This window comes from Oncorhynchus mykiss, chromosome 5 (assembly GCF_013265735.2).
Source record: "Oncorhynchus mykiss isolate Arlee chromosome 5, USDA_OmykA_1.1, whole genome shotgun sequence".
Classification (NCBI taxonomy): domain Eukaryota; kingdom Metazoa; phylum Chordata; class Actinopteri; order Salmoniformes; family Salmonidae; genus Oncorhynchus; species Oncorhynchus mykiss.
This window is the reverse complement of record NC_048569.1, coordinates 57,098,381-57,116,149: the sequence shown is the minus strand read 5'-3', so window position 1 is coordinate 57,116,149 and position 17,769 is coordinate 57,098,381. Positions and strand designations below refer to the sequence as shown.

At 42.7% G+C, this 17,769-nt stretch overlaps 1 protein-coding gene across 1 annotated transcript in view; it reads left to right on the top strand.

Moving 5' to 3' along the window:
• Positions 1-1,284: 1,284 nt before the first annotated feature.
• Positions 1,285-17,769, top strand: part of apc2 (APC regulator of WNT signaling pathway 2) — a 36,291-nt gene continuing 19,806 nt past the window's right edge. The window contains exons 1-7 of the mRNA XM_021603466.2: positions 1,285-1,378; positions 12,241-12,402; positions 15,189-15,279; positions 15,422-15,734; positions 15,921-16,029; positions 16,492-16,605; positions 16,923-17,009. Coding sequence (XP_021459141.2) covers positions 12,262-12,402; positions 15,189-15,279; positions 15,422-15,734; positions 15,921-16,029; positions 16,492-16,605; positions 16,923-17,009 — 855 coding nt within the window. The 5' untranslated portion in view covers positions 1,285-1,378; positions 12,241-12,261. The remainder of the gene's footprint in view (positions 1,379-12,240; positions 12,403-15,188; positions 15,280-15,421; positions 15,735-15,920; positions 16,030-16,491; positions 16,606-16,922; positions 17,010-17,769) is intronic.

The window sequence follows — 17,769 nt, the reverse complement described above, 5'->3', positions numbered from 1 at the left end:
AGTATCATGTCAATCAAAAAATATATGATTGCTTTTGATTAGATCGGGTTCTTCCAGTCAGTCCATGTAATATACTGTTACATGCGGTGCTTTGGGCTTACATAATGTGTGTCATTGAGTAGATGCTATTTTCTGATGATAAATAGCATAGGGGCTCCCCGGCGTGCTAGTCCATATAGCTTCTTGAATCTGTGTAGACCTACTGTAGGCTATATGTGGCATGTCATGTATCCTAGGGCTAGGCTACACCTCATTTTCAGTTTTTACCCCTTGTTTCAAACTCAAATTCACACATGAAATGTCAAAATAATATGTATATATATATTTTTTTACTTGTCAATACCTCCAAAACTTTGTTAGCAAGATGCAAGAGCCACCATAAATTGTATTGTGAGGTACGTCATGGACTTCACACAAATTTGCCACATTGGTGTCAGGAGAGTAATGGCGCCACTGTCTGGCCATTAAAAATGTTCCCACAAACGCATTCCCACTTCCCAGCCAACCTTTCTTTGGTGCAGCTGACACAATAGATGAGCTTTTGTCTCGCTCCAGTGGTAAACTGAGAAACTCCAAGAGTGAGACGACACCCACCTCCATAACAATGGGCCATGGTTAACCAATGATGAATGGGGTCATGCGCACTTCTTTAATGTTTATCTTCACTGTGTTCGGCCAGGTGAATTAATAAGAATAAATAATACCTGGTAGGCAAAGTACACTGGGGATCTGTCTGTTCAGCACCCTGGCCAGCAACCTCTGAAAAGGCAGCAGCGCCATCCACCTGTTCAGCACCATGGACAACAGCCCATGGCAATGTAGCAGCCCATGTAACAGAACACGTCAAAACGACCGAGCATTGATTCAATAAAAGTGTGCACAGTATTATAATTCACAGATGCACACATTATAGGTGGGTACAAAATCTGACGTCTGTTTGCTTGTCCCGCACTTCCACGCACACGTTTTAAGTTTAAGTTAAAGTTCAGGCTTTGCTGACCATTCTTTACGCCGAAAGTCTGAACTAAATCATTTTAACCCATATGGCTATGTTTACTGCATTCATGCTTTGTAGAGTTTCTAAAGTTTCCATTGAATGCAGCCTATGCAATACATTAAGAAATAGACATTGGCTAGAGGTCAAACGTATTTCAAAAATAGTTATAATACCTTCTATATTCAACATCTGCCTGCCAAGAGAAATAAATATATTTTTTATGTGGAATTGCGAGAGAGAGAGAGAGAGAGAGAGGCTGTGATATGTGACATCAGACTATAGCGTCACAGCACGCAGCTAGTGGTGAATTCAGCATCCATCCCACAGAGTCCGCGCTCTCATTCCACGCCCTACTGAAATCAACACGGCTCGGGAAATGAGGTAAGAATCCAACACAATTGTAACGCTTAGAATTGTCTTACATGACAACATTTTAAATCTACGATAATTTTTTATACTATTTCTATCTACGATGCTGCATATTAGATTGGTTGTGTCGCGAGCTGCACGGAGGGAGAGCGGTCCTGATGTGAATAGAATGTTAAACAGGCAAATGCATGAAAGTGGGTTTGTTCAAGATATACATGACGCTTTTATAATTGAATAGATTTTATGTTCAATCTTTTGGAGCCCCAATTGTCCAATGTATTTGGATAGTGTAGCCTAATACCTGAACATGTATGGGGTTGTAGTGGGCAAGGTCGATTGAAATAGGTAGGCTTATCCAGGTAACTTAATTTGATGGTTTATCCTAAAGGGTAAGTGGCAGGCTATTTATCAAACAGATAACCAACCCTCCATTCGAAGTCAATAAATCGTGGACATATTTTGCATTGAAATTGATTCGTGCATGTTGGTGCATTTTGTTCGACGGTGGCCTATTTGGAAGGTGAATCATTGACGTCGTCAATGGAAGAAAACGAGACCATCGCTGTTGTGTGATGTCCTCCTTCATAGATGCAGTTTATTTTCCGTACAGCTAGTTGGAGCCTTTTTTATAAAGTTGTCGGGCTAAGCAATAGTGGATTGACATTCATAACCTACACTGGTTGATGAGAAGGAGGCTTCATTGTCTGTCATTGTGTAATCCATAGGCTAAAAACAATGTATCGCGTTTACATTAGAATGCTTGCACGCACATTTTCATGGAGTATCATTTTTGTCATTTGTTTGAATCAATCACCTGAACCTCATCAGGGTAAAATATAATTGATTGTGACATTTCTGGGCAAAATATCCCACCCATAAGAAAATAGATAGGGTATGTGAAGAAGGAAAGCAGTAGACACATCGAGCTAAATATGACAGGCTTCATATAACACATGAAACATGGGGATTAAACCCAGCAGCAGAAAATAATATAGCATCATTGATCTTATTCTCTCACACACACACACACACAGAGCAATGGTAACCAGTGCAGATCCTACTCTAATGAGTCTCTTAGGGACTGGCCACTCACTGTGCCCATGGCTTTGATTATACTTTGAGTGGCTTCAATCATACAACTACCGGGTGTGGCTGTGCCCTATTAGGTCTATTACCATCTGTGTAGGCCTATGTCTCCAGGTCTTCACACCAACATCCAGGAATCCAATATTACTATTTCCCTCACCGTTTTCACTTCCTCGTTGCAGTTGGCTAAACTGTCCAGGGGAACTGAACTGGACCACAGAGAGAACTGCCAGGTCTGGAATCTTGGGCCTGGAATCTTCCAAGAGCTTTGGGCCAGTAACCGAAATGTCGCTGGTTCAAATCCCAGAGCAGACTAGGTGAAAAATATGCCAATGTGCCCTTGAGCAAGGCACTTAACTCGAATTGCTCCTGTAAGTTGCACTGAATAACATCGTCTGCTGAATGACTCAAATGTAAATGTAATCCCCAGGCCTGAAAATCCCAACAAAATGGAAAGCGCTTATGTAATATTACATAACGTGATGATTTTTTTTAGGGAAGGGGTGGGCTACTAACTGACACGTCAGATATTGTGGAGGAAAACAGCGGAGCCCTGATGTCGTTGGCATCACTATTTATTCTGTGTATGGATGTCTATGGACAACGACAAGCCTTGAATTGAGATTCAATAAGGTTGACAGGTCAATTTGCTTTAACCAAGAGAGCGTTAATTGGCCTGCCTCCCATAACTTCACATCATTCTCTAGTCCTGAGAAGAAGGGAGAAGGGCTTTACTGACAGGTCCAAAACATTTTACATCATATTTGAAGGGAGATTAGGATATAGACCTTTCATGAGCGGTCTATGTGAATTGACATTGGCAACCACGCCCAGAGAATAAGTACGAAGGATTATCAGCATTTGTCTTTGTATGACTTTGTTATTGAGGGAAGCATTTGCCAGTCTAGTGTAGCTGTGATATATTTGTTTTCCTAATGATGTGTGTTTTGTCTTGACGCACTCAAGGGAATATCCAAGTTTAGCAATGTCGGCAGATTACAAATGCATAACACCTAATCAGAGAGATTTCTATTTTCTGACTATTTTGACAGTCGGTTACAGAACCTCAGATCAAATGCATGTCTATGGTTCTCTCTTCAATGTCACTGATAGGGAAGAACCCCTGTCATCTACATTGAGGAAACAACCATATAGACATGCGTTTGACATGCATTTGCCAGTTTCCCTTTAAAAATAAATAGCCAACTTTTCCAATGATTGGGAGGCAGGAACGATCATTTATTTGTTTTCCTCCTCTGCTTCGTCTCTCCTACAGCTAAGGGCCTTATTTCCATTATCACTGAAAGACTTCTTTCTTATAATGGATACTGAAATGCTGCTCCTGTTGCTGCTTCAGATACAATCTCTGAGGCAGTGCCTTTCAGCTCTGAGCCAAAGTTATTGACAGAATTAGCTGAAGTGAACTAATGCCTGCCCTACTCACCATTTGAATGCTCATCACTCAGAATGCAAATGGAAGATCTCTTATCCACAGAAGATATAGTGGGATGATGTTAACCTCTGTCACTAGAACAATGGGAAATGTCCTCCGTTCTACCTATGGAAGCCTACCACCTCTTTACATTGTACATTGCTAACCTCCTCTCTTGACTCATCGTTACTGTATTAGTTGCTATGGGAGACCCACTTAGGTTAAAGATCATAGCGTTAGTCCATCATTTGTCTGACATTTGGACCCATGAATGGTTTAGAACCTGTAGACGGCTATTGCTAGCGAAAGCCTTTCCCTTCATGATATGATGTAAGCCTGTTTAAACAAAGGGCCAACGGCAGATCACTAATTATGCAGTCTTCTTGAGTTGTTTTTACCACACGCATATCACCCTTTACATCTAGCATCCACGTAATTGATGAAAACAAAATGTTGCGGTCACTTTTGAAGGACGTGTCCCCAGAGAGACGGATCATTTTGTGTCTGGGTCATTTGAGAACTTCGGCACAGAGTTAGACTGTCGATGAGAGGCTTTTTGGCAAGTGAATTCTAGTCAACTCCAATGCTAACACCGTATTGATTCCTCACTTAATGAACATGTACAGAATAGTCAGTCCCAGCTGTGACAAGCTGATGGAAACACTCTAGCTCTCACAGTCCAGTCCCTAGGCTGGGATGGCCATTTAGTTCCAGACTAGCAATGATCTGTGCTGTTAGCATTAGCTGTAACGTTAGCAATGAGCTGGCTAGGTAGGTCTACTGACAACATGTATGTTGTGTTAGCTATGTGTCAGACCCCGAAAACTCGATATACATCTACAAATAAGGTTGCTCTGTCTTATTTTCCCATGCAAGGACAATCTCTCTGTAAGCTTTGGATGTGTCCAATTGCCATGAAAGACGCTATTTTGAAAGAAAAAAATATCGGTGTCTGGAAACCTCACCATTAGGAAATTACATTTTGATCAGATTGCAGGACTTCCTCGCCCGTTCGCAATATCTGAATAATTGATGTTCTGGATTTCATTTTGGATGAGCGTCTACAGTAGATGCTCCTCCTACCAGGCTCACTCTAAGAATATTGGCATGACAGTATATTACCTGGCCTTTTGACCCCATAAGCTCCGTCACTGTCAGTATGGGCTGGTCTGACCCCATGCTCAATCCATGGAAGTGGGTTTCTCCATTAATGAAAGATGGCGGTGAGGTGACGCATTTCTCATGAGATGGAAAATGCCCTTTTAATACTGTGTCGTGTCATTTAGGAACTCACTTTCATTCAACACCTCTGTGTTTCACTGTATGTTTCTGACCAAAGGGACCATAATAATAGCTAGGAATAAACAACCACGGCACTGCTGCATTGTTGATCCGTAGACTATATTATTTCATTGCACTTTATACTAGAAAAAGACTTCTCGACGGTTTAGGCATTTATCAACACCTTGAATGCACCTGAGCTACTGCCCTACTGTGAGAGCATTGTGCGTCTTTCAGCGACACCTACTACAGCACAATTCGATTGATTCCACCGAATAGTGCACAAAGAACGAGACAGCCTGGTTGAGGAGAGGGAGATCCTCAGGCTTGCCATCTTCACGGGTAGGTGCCGTTGCCGTGGTAACCAGACGGTCTTGGAGGGAAAGGGTGGTGGAGGAAGAAATAATGCAGCAGTGTGGGTCGGGGGGAGAATCCTAGCTGTATGCTACTCGTGTTCTTTGTTCTGGCCTCACACTCTGCGCAGCCATTCATGGCCTACTTTCACTGTACAGAATGAGCTGCGGACCGTTGGACTGTATCGAAATGACTCACCCTGTAAACAATGTAATGATAACCTAATGATAGGGTAAAAAAGAAACATATTATGATGATCATGATAACGCAAATCTATTACTTACCTACTGTTTTTTTGGACTGAACTACATTTAGAAACTCAGTAATGTTAGAAAATTAGTAGCCTATTATTATTTGATATTATAATATGGTTATTGTTAATGAATATGTATTCGAATTATTGTTATTTTTTTATTTTTTATTAGTAGAATTAGTATTATTATTACAGCATCCTTGCTATTAGTGGCTAAGTATTTAAACATATGACCATAATTATGACAAACAAGATGGGAGAGGCAACAAAAAGCTTATTTGGCTCCTACAAACCCTCATGGACCTCTAAACTTAAGCCCTTGACTGTTTCAGCACAACAAGACAACACTCAGAAACCATGATGTCTGCTTGTTTCTTGTCAAACCCAGAACCCCCTTTTCCCCTTTTATGCCCACACAGCCTTTGAGTCATCGTCCATCGTCAGGGGACAGTGCTCTTGATTAGCCTTTTTGTTTCGCCTGACTTAGTTCGCTGACTTCACAAGCGCCAGTTGCAGCCAGTGGATGTGGCTCAGACCTTTGGCTCCTATTGTGTTTGCATGACTGGAGAGAGAGAGAGAGAGCCTGTAGTGCAGAGCTGACTAGCTAATCACAGCACGGCTCGTCCACAGCCCACTGCTGCTGAAGGGCATTTATGCTCTAGCATGGCTAATGTTCAGCCTGACCTTATAGGCGTGGAACAAGCCTTTGTTTGCGTTTTTGTTTGTTTACATTGTCTAAACATGGCTATTACTTAATCCTAAACATAGTTATTATGAAATCTGAAAATGGTCATATATCAGTTCGGAATCATCTTGCCACATTTCTCTATAAAGTGTAGGTGTGTAATGTGTTACTCACAGTAGAGGAGTTGAAGATAGCCTCCCGGGCCAAGGGTTGTGTAAACTCTAGTTACTGCATATACACTATATATACAAAAGTATGTGGAAAACCCGTCAAATTTGTGGATTTGGCTATTTCAGCCACACCCGTTGCTGACCGGTGTATAAAATCAAGCACACAGCCATGCAGGCTCCATAGACAGACATTGGCAGTAGAATGGCCTTACTGAAGAGCTCAGTGACTTTTAACGTGGCACCGTCATAGGATGCCACCTTTCCAACAAGTCAATTCGCCAAATGTCTGCGCTGCTAGAGCTGCCCCGGTCTACTGTAAATGCTGTGAAGTGGAAGTGTCTAGGAGCAACAACAGCTCAGCCATAAAGTGGTAGGCCACATAACCTCACAGAACGGGACTGCCTCGGTTGCAACACTCACTACCGAGTTCCAAACTGCCACTGAAAGCAACGTCAGCACAATAACTGTTGGTCTGGAGCTTCATTAAATGGGTTTCCATGGCCGAGCTACCACACACAAGCTTAAGATCACCATGCACAATACCAAGCATTGGCTGGAGTTGTGTAAAGCTCGCCGCCATTGGACTCGGGAGCAGTGGAAACACGTTCTCTGTAGTGATGAATCACACTTCACCATCTGGCAGTCCAATGGACGAATCTGGGTTTGGCAGATGCCAGGAAAACACTCCTGCCCCAATGCATAGTGCCAAATGTAAAGTTTGGTGGAGGAGGAATAATGGTCTGGGGCTGTTTTTCATAGTTTGGGCTAGGCCCCTTAGTTCCAGTGAAGGGAAATCTTAACGTTACAGCATACAATGACATTCTAGATGATTCTGTGCTTCCAACTTTGTGTCAACAGTTTGGGGAAGGCCCTTTGCTGTTTCAGCATGACAATGCCCCCATGCACAAAGCGAGGTCCATAAAGAAATGGTTTGTCGAGATGGTTGTGGAAGAATTTGACTGTCCTGCACAGAACCCTGACCTCAACCCCATCGAACGCCTTTGGGATGAATTGGAACGCCGACTGCAAGCCAGGCCTAATCGCCCATCATCAGTAGCCGACCTCACTAATCTTCTTGCAGCTAGCTGAATGGAAACAAGTCCCTGCAGCAATGTTCCAACATCTAGTGGAAAGCCTTCCCAGAAGTGCGGAGGCTGTTATAGCAGCAAAATTGGGACCAACTCCATATTAATGCCCATGATTTTGGAATCAGATGTTTGACGAGCATGTGTCCAGATACTTCTGATGATGTAGTGCTTTTAGTCACTCACTGATAGAAATAAACAGTGATTCAACATCAGATTGTGGTTCTGAATGGAAACTGCACAAGCCAGTTGTGAAGTACACAGCACATCATGTCAATAGCATTCCATTTGGCTGGTATTAATAGACTTGCACTATATGAATTGCTTTCTTAACCACGCACAATAGGGATGTGCCGTCCAACATAGCTGCAGGATGGAGAATATAATATAGAGTTGTTTGGCTCTGCTACATCGATTACTCCTACCCCCTATTACCCCTTCTGATTGGTTCGGCCTTTATTCATCTCATCCTCACTTTTACCACCTTTTCCAGAGCGTGAAAGGGGAATGGCTGTTTCCATAGAAACAGTCTCGAACTGTTAGCACTCCGTTGGCAGGCTCGCTAACACTCACACGGCTTCGTCTGAATTCTATTCCTCTGGGGGACAATTTCCTCACAGATTACCCAGCATGCATTCCGGCCCCACCAGCAGCAAATGGGACACAACAGAACGAGCCATGTTGGGGATAAAAAGAGAGCGAGGAAAAAATGCAAGAGAAATAGCCATCACCTGACATAAATATGTCACTGCAATTAATGCTTTTGCCACAAGGGCAATTAAGATGGAAGGACGTTGCGATAACGTTGAACCGTGAGCCAGCTCATGAATATATTCCTTTGATGGAAGAAACCTAATTGGAAAAATCAACCAGCTGTATTGAATTCCCTTAGGACCACAATCCAACACGCCCCCTCAGTACCTACTCCCTATCCAGCATTGCTCAAGCATCAGTGGCTGGCCTTCAACAACAGACTGCCACACTGCCTTCAATGCTGTCCGGCAGAATAACGAATGTGTTTCATGTCCCCCACTTTGAAATGATAAAGAGCTGTGTGTTCAAGGCATTGGCATTGATGTGTCCCCATATGTCCACAGCCATTAGATAGACACGCTAAGGCTGCTTTGTGTAGGCTGGATGCATATCATCACCCGCCTAATTGCAGTAACATACTGCGTTGCTTATCAGTACATGTGGACACAGATAACAGTGTGTGAGAGAATGTGACTCGCTGATGGAAACATTTGGAAAAATACCACCACTTTCATTGCTCCAACCCATTGGATATTCAGTATTGATTTGCGAGTCTGTATTTGAGTTACATTGATTTTTCCAAGCTTGTGGATGTCCTTTGCATAACACTCTGGCCTGACATTCACTTTAAATGAACATTACGTAATTGCTCAGTTTGCTTGTTGAGAGAGAAATTGTGGGATTTGACTTTAGCGGAATAAGGCAACAGAGTACACAGACAGGACAACAAAAGAATGGACCGAATTCAATCAAACCCACACTTTGGAAAAATAATTGTTGCAATCAAAATTTCTGTTTCACCAATAAATATTGTACAATCAATCACATACAAATGTGCATTGATGTTGCGTAATAACAATTATATTTTTCTCAATGCAAATCAGATTGAGTTTGAGTATGTGCCAGTCCTCTATTTTCTACTATAAAACATTTCAACACGTTCAATCCAATACCACATCAGCCCTATCTCCTCCATTTTGTTCCACTGTGAATTCCCTAAAGGGTTGAAAGACAGACACAAGGTAATGAAATGCAGCACTATTCCAGCGGAGGGTTTGCCGCACTGACATTGCCTGTCTGCCCCCAGAGCACCGTGGTCCATAGTCGCAGACGCCCTCCTCCGGTAATATCGAAGTGGGCTGGATTGCACCTCCCCCTTATCAACGCTACTGCTGCGGGAAGGGAATCTCATCACTAGGGCTAACAAAGACTGGCCGAGGTCCTTTAGCAATTCAGATGGCTGCACTGTGCAGGAATGAACGTTTGTTGAAGTGAAATGAAGTGTCATCAAAACCCATTGAAATGAATTTGAATAAGACTTGTCTTTTTTTGTATGTCTCGGTTTGTATTCATGTGGGGATTTGATGACGAGTAATTCTTCAACAAGTAATATTTCTAACTATTAATTACCCCCCCAAAATGTATGCATTTCAATTCTGCGTTACATTTCATTTCTTTGTTAAAAATAGCAACCATTGTAATTCCGTAATAGAGCAGACGATTGCTCTTGCTCTCTCTGAAAAGCAAACATCCTCAAGTAGTCAAAATGTCACACCACTTGTCGTGCAAGTCTTACACATAAAAATGATGTGTCAAATTACAGACCCAGGAGAATCACTGTTGCAGTTGTTGTCATGAAGAGCAGGAAGGCTTTAATAATGTAGATATGTCACTGCCGTCGGAGTCTCCATAGAAAGCAGAGCGAATGACTGCTTCAGGCATTATGCACAAATGCGTACTGGCTTCATTTGGTTTCATTGATGTCAAGGTGACTGGGGATGAAATTGTGAATTTGATTTGCTTCTATATAATTGCATCAAAGCCACCAGTAGTGAGATTGGAGTCAAATTCGATTTATTGTACCATATATTTATGAAACACTTCCACTCCTTCAAACCTCAGAAAATGGCTCCCTGCAGCCCATTTATCAAAACGGCTGCATTGTTTTTCCTCACTGACAACATTTCTTATCTAGTAACAAATTATCAAATAACATGTGCAGGTGTAGGATCTTAATCTGATCACTCTTTTGTTGCAGAACATTTCCTGCACCACAGGAAATGCAGATAAGCTTTATGATTTACATAAATTCACTGAAAACCCACACTAACACATATATTATAATACTGTTATATTAACAGTATTGCACCTTTCATGTACCCTCATTTTAATAAACTAATAGCTTAACCACTGCTCAAGTAACATTATGGGAGAAACGTTCAAATCCTGTTGCTGCAGGATTACTTTACTGTGAAAATACTGGTCAAATTAAGATCCTACATCTGTAGCACATCCAATTTATGAGTTACAATGTGATGTATACACAAATGATGCACAAAAGTTTCAAATGATCAGCAACTATAATAAATACTGTATGCTGCAATGTCATTTTGATATGGTTTTATATTCAACTGCTGTAACCAGCGGTATCAAATACCATAATATTATCCAATATCCATAACAACCATAGACTCTAAAACCAGATTAAAGCGTTGCTTAAACAAACTGCAGAGCACATTGCCAATATTGAATGGCCACACTGAGAGTGAATTCAGGCTCGGCCAAGCACAAAGATTGATCAAAACCGAGCTAAACTTGATTTGACAGATGATTAGGTTCTCTGTGTACCATCTGCTGCCAACCTTACACTGCAGAGAGGAGAGAGAAGGGATGTAGCCGGAGGAGCCCTTCGCATGTTCTACATTGTTTATATCGACACTGCCGCTCAAAAGTTTGGGGTCACTTAGAAATGTCCTTGTTTTCGAAAGAAAATCAATTTTTTTGGTCCATTTTAAAATAGCATAAAATTGATCAATACATACTGTGTAGACATTGTTAATGTTGTAAATGACGATTGAAGCTAGAAACAGCAGATTTTTTTAATGGAATATCTACATAGGTGTACAGAGGCCTATTATCAGCAACCATCACTCCTGTGTTCCAATGGCACGTTGTGTTAGCTAATCCAAGGTTATCATTTTAAAAGGCTAATGGATCATTAGAGAACCATTTTGCAATTATGTTAGCACAGCTGAAAACTGTTGTTCTGATTAATGAAGCAATAAAACTGGCCTTCTTTAGACTAGTTGAGTATCTGGAGCATCAGCATTTGTGGGTTCAATTACAGGGTCAAAATGGCTAGAAACAAATAACTTTCTTCTGAAACTCGTCAGTCTATTCTTGTTCTGAGAAATGAAGGCTATTCCATGCGAGAAATTTACAAGAAACTGAAGATCTCGTACAACGCTGTGTTCTAATCCCTTCTAACCAGAATAGAAAGAGGAGTGGGAGGCCCTGGGGCAGAACTGAGCAAGAGGACAAGTACATCAGAGTGTCTAGTTTGAGAAACAGACGCCTCACAAGTACTCAACTGGCAGCTTCATTAAATAATACACGCAAAACACCAGTCTCAACGTCAACGGTTAAGAGGTGACTCCGACTCACATTAACAATGCCTGCACTGTATTTCTGATCAATTTGATGCTATTTTAATGGACAAAAAATGTGCTGTTCTTTAAAGAACAAGGACATTTCTAAGTGACCCCAAACGTTTGAACGGTAGTGTACATATGGAGGAGCTCTGAGCATCTCTTTTTATCTATGTGCTGCATAAGTATCAATTGGGAAATAAAACGGGCAGTTTTCCTATAAATGATTCTGCAAAGACAATGAAATAACCTTATAATAAGAAATGCATGATATGCCAGAGTTTGCCAAGAAGCTAACCTCCACACCACACTAACCTTCAATCTCACTTGTTTCTCCTTCCGTGCAGGACCCACAACACTGCCTGAAGATGGCAAACTCCACGGCCTCCTATGACCAGCTGGTCTACCAGGTGGAAGCTCTCCGCCAGGAGAACTCCCATCTGCGTAGAGAGCTGGAGGACAACTCCAACCACCTGTCTAAGCTCGAGAACGAGACCACCGACATGAAGGTGAGAGAGGGCAAAGGGATGACCCCAGGGCTATGGGGGAAATAATAATAGGATAGGATTCGAGTGTTGATTTGATGTCGCAAATGTGGAAGTTCAACCATTGCATTGACCTTATAGTTTGTTGTTTCGTTGCATATAGACCAAAGATTTTAAAACGTTTAAGACACAGATGATTAAGTGTTGCTAAGATAAAGTGTTGCTTTGGTATCTAAAAGACAATGTTTTTATTTTGGAATTTATCTATGCCTACAGATGTAGGATCTTAATTTGATCACCATGTTGCAGGAGAAATGTCAAACCTGTAGTGTATTTGAGGATTTAAAAAGGCTTCTGATGTTAGTAATTTCACCATTGAAATTTCAGACGATTCTCCCTTACCAAAAATGTATCAACCACTACAAAAATGTCCATTAATTATAATCCACATAATTCACATTTCCTGTTGCTGCAAGATTATTTTCCTGCAGTAGCAAACAGGCTCAAATTAAGATGTAGGATCCTTCCCTCTATTTTGTCAAGTCGTGGCTAATAGCATAATTGAGATACAGATAGGACGTATTCCAATTCAAAATCCACTCAGTTCTGCCCAAGATGGATAGAGTTCAGCCCCAACTCTGGAGGATGCTGTAGACTTCATGTAACTCCTTCACTAGTGACCCAGTTTCCCTCCTGAGTGACTGGAGATGCTAATGCTTCATGGCTAGCATCCCTAGCCTAGATAGACGAGGCACTGGGCCACACTTGAATCATTCCTCTTTCTGCACGGATCCATCCGGTTGTCTTTGTTACAGTAATGATGCCAGCAGGGATTGAGACGAGCCGCTGAGGAAGAAGGAAATCATTAGACCATTCAGCCCATAAGATGTTTTCTCATTATAGATTTCTTTTGCTGTTTGAAATCCCTGCGTGTCTGACCGGATAGTCCTTTTTTCCCCCCTCTGTGGCCAATCCTCTCCCTGGATTCCAGGAAAGAATCCGCTTCAAGTTTCTGTCACACCATGTGTCATTGCAAGGATGGTTTGCTGTTTGGTATTCGTCTGTCTATTGACAAAACGGTTGGCCTTTATAGACATTCATCATAATATGATATCAGTGTGGATTAATATGATCGGGATCAGATGGAGATTAAATGGCACACCCCGACTCTGTGTACCACTTCATCTCCTGCAGAACATTGCAGAGTCCTTGCGTTACCTCGGGAATAAATCAGCTCTATCCTGCATAATCACCCAGCTCTTGTCACTGTTACTTCAAATCAAACTGTGTTATTTGGAAAATTATTTCCTTCTTCAAAAGACAGAGAGGAACTGCAGCGCCAGCTGTGCCACCAGAGACTCTGGGTTCGCGCCCAGGCTCTGTCGCAGCCGGCCGCGACCGGGAGCTCCGTGGGGCGACGCACAATTGGCCTAGTGTAGTCCGGGTTAGGGAGGGTTTGGCTGGTAGGGATATCCTTGTCTCATCGTGCACCAGCGACTCCTGTGGCGGGCCCGAGTGTAGTGCATGCTAACCAAGGTCGCCAGGTGCACAGTGTTTCCTCCGACACATTGGTGCGGGTCGCTTCCGGGTTGGATGCGCGCTGTGTTAAGAAGCAGTGCTGCTTGGTTGGGTTGTGTTTCGGAGGACACGTGACTTTCGACCTTCGTCTCTCCCGAGCCCGTACAGGAGTTGTAGCGATGAGACAAGATAGTAACTACTAACAATTGGATACCACGAAATTGGGGAGAAAAAAGGGAGTGAAATAAATTTAAAAAATTTAAAGATAGAGGAAAACTGATGAAAGAGATAGCAGGGACTTCTGCCTTGGCATATTTTATTCACAGGGAGGAATAGACCTATTGGTTCTCTACTGGCTCTGAATAGAGATTTGTATTCCCAACGATGTGCCATCATTTGAAAATGGAGAGAAGAAACCATAGACCCATTTGATTGCTTTGTTGTGCTACTTCTGACCCAATAGACACTCTCAATGTCAGGGGAGTTTGGATTACTGGTAGAATTAGGGACCATCCCAAGAGTGGTGGAATCGGGCTTTCCATTGTGCTTTAGAGTGGCTTTAGCCTAAATTCTGTGTACTGTGGACTACCACTAAAACACTGTGCACTTGATTCTGAGAGGCATGAGCAGAAAGGTCAAAACATGTAACATAATCTGGTTATTAAAAAAAGCCCCACTCATCCTTCTTTCATAATGAATTATTTCAAATCAGAATTGACGAAATGAACAACAAAACATACCCGAAATACGATTTCTCCGGACCCATAGCTGCAGCCAGCAACATCAATCATGGTTGTGATAGTTCTCAATCTGAAACTGTAATCATAGGTGCCAACCCCAATGCACGTGGGTTTGTCCCACAACTCCTCTGGCACATGTGCCCAGATGCTGAGCACAGCTGGATAATCCCCAGCTAAAGCCTTTAAATTCCTGAGGTCGGCTTTAGCCATCAGCAGAAAACCAAGATTCTCTGTAGAGAACACTGCCGGATACTGGTGGCAAACAGACCAAACCGTCCATCTGAAGAAGAAAAAAAATGTATCTCTTCCAGTAAGAGGACATTCATTCGAAGAAAGGCTGGGATTTCAGGCAAGCTGCTATGATATGCCATCTTACGAGAGGATAAAAAGGAGTGGAACAGGAGTCATATACAGTGTTTTCATTGCTTGGTTTATTTCACCTCTAGGTCATCAGAGACCCAGCAGGTTGTAACTCTTTTTTTTTGTTTTACTGTGGCCACAACAGCAATTTGAAGTTGACACAGTAATTATGATTTGCTTTCTCCACTCTAGGGGGTATTGAAGGGCCTGCAGAATAAACTGGAGCTGGAGGCTGGCACTTTGGCCTCCTCAGGGAGGACTGATGTGCTGGATCAGCTCAAAGGTACATCTGATGTAGTTTTCCATCTATTTTCTCCCATTTTAATGTCTGTCTTGCATTAAACTGATATTGTACACAGCTCATTCAATTATAGGACATTTCAATGGTTCATTAAAAAAAATGAATCTCTCTCTTTCTCTCTCAGAGTTGCACATGGACCTGACCAACTACTATGAGCTGAAGTACCAGCCGCACAATCTGCTCGTCCTGCCAGACAGTCTAGCCAGTCTGGCAGCTCAGTCGAGTGACATGGACGATCGTCTGGCCTGCTTGCCTCCCTCCTCCTCCAGAGCCAGGAGCCCCCTACGGCCTTCATCCCGCCAGAGCTCCTCTCTGTCAGGGGAGGGCACGGCCGTGCATCCTGGACACCCCCACCTCATGGATGGAGCCCTGGCCAAAGCCATGCTGGGAGACGGACGTATCACGGCCCAGCATCTGGAAGACCTCTACAAAGAGAGGTAAGCTCTTTACCATTTTTCAATCAGATGCATGCATTACCTGTAATACTACCTTAAACATCATCATTCACTGGAAATCTGTAGTCTCCCCCCCCACATTAAAAAAGGTGAGGTACTATGAATCCCCAGTGATGTTGCGGATGGTAGTCTATGTGTTAAAGGTTTGTGTGGCTGTGTGTGTTCCAGGGCCATGCTGGTGAGTGAGATAGACAAGGAGGAGAGGGAGCGTCACTGGTACTACAGCCAGCTCCAGGGCCTGTCTCAGCGGCTGAACCAACTGCCACGCATCGACACAGTGAGAGCAAACTCAATATACTTTAAAATGCCTAAAACAAAATTTAAACTGTGTAGAAATTATAATGGACCTACATTCATACAGATTCTTGACTGTGTCCAGCTCGTTAATAATCAGCTAAATGAAAGCTAAACAGTCAGGGAGCATTTGAAAATTCCAAAACCGATGGATAGAGGACTACTTTTTGACCATTTTGACAGCGAGGAAATATAACCAATTTTCAGTGCGGTGCTCCAGACCTTGTTGAAGACCGAATACGGCCCCTGGGGAAGAATGAGTTTGACACCCCTGGTTTACATAGATATACACAAAAAAATGTTTTGTTGGTATGCTCATTGTCATGAAATCAACTCATTATTGTTTAAACAGGTGTGCAGGTGAGATTCAAACTAGCAACCATTTTGTTTCAAAATTGATTATTGTGTTGCGTGGGAACTAACCTCCTCTTCCTTATTGTCATAGTTCTCCATACAGATGGACCTCATTCGGCAGCAGCTGGAGTTCGAGGCGCAGCAGTTGCGTTCTGTCATGGAGGAACGCTTCGGAACCAGCGATGAAATGGTCCAGCGGACTCAGGTAAGGAGAAGGACTCTCTGCCAAGTCTGTCTCTGGAATGGCAACACAGACTGTGACATTTGGCAGCTGTTGTCAAAGCATTCACTTACATTATTGAGTGTGGTACTTCTTCCTGAAACGTGTTTGGGATGCAACAGATGGCCCAGTTTGGCCTGCATATCCATATCCATACACAATTGACATGTAAAAAACGCAGAAATTAAAAACTGTGCTGTTATGGAGGGTGTTTTACAATGTTTGTCACCTCACAAAATGTCCGTGGCGACCAAAGACTCTCCCTCTCTCACTTGCTCATCCCTCTCTGTCTCCCCTCGCAGATCCGTGTGGCTCGTCTGGAACAGCTAGAGAAAGAGCTACAGGAGGCCAAGGAGTCCAGAGGCACCCAGGAAAAGAACCCGTGTGAGGTGAAATAAACAGCACACACACACACACACACACACACACACTTGAGATACAGGTAAAACAAAGGGGCCTAGTGTCGACTGTCCAACAGAGGCAGCACAGAATAATTGGTTTTCTGAAGTACTGTATGTACATAAGACTTCAACTGCAAAGGCCATTATGAACAGTCAATACACACAACGATTGAGGTGCGGTAGAATCCTGTGTTCTGTTTTCACAAAATGATTTTGTACTGTAAAACATGAAAGATGACAAGGATTAGTTTCCCTCCGATGTGATTGATTTCACGTTGTCCCCCGCCTCTCGGCATCTGTCGGTGAATTTAAATCATATTGTCAGTTTTCCCCGTCCTGTGACTGGTTTAATATTTCCCTCTCTAATTCCTCTCCTGTGTCTTGTCAGCACCGCGCTGCATGTTTTATCGGTGCTATGCAATCACTACAGGGGGCCGGTACACAAACAGGCGCAGTGCCACGCCGCTGCCTTCAACATCGACACGTGCTGAAACTGAGTGATGTTTGATGTGTCTTCTAGAAACATCTTTATTGATGATTTTTTGAGAGTACACAGGCACACCACCATATTGGGTTTTAAAATAAACGTTTCATGCTGTGCGGTGGCGCAGGCAGAAATCTGTTGATGGCAGGGCCAGAAAATAAATGTGGGTTGGGCAAAATTTGGGCACTCAAATGATCATAAAAGCATAGCCGACCTTATACCCTACTGTAATGGACCGCACACAACAAACCATAGTACATGTGA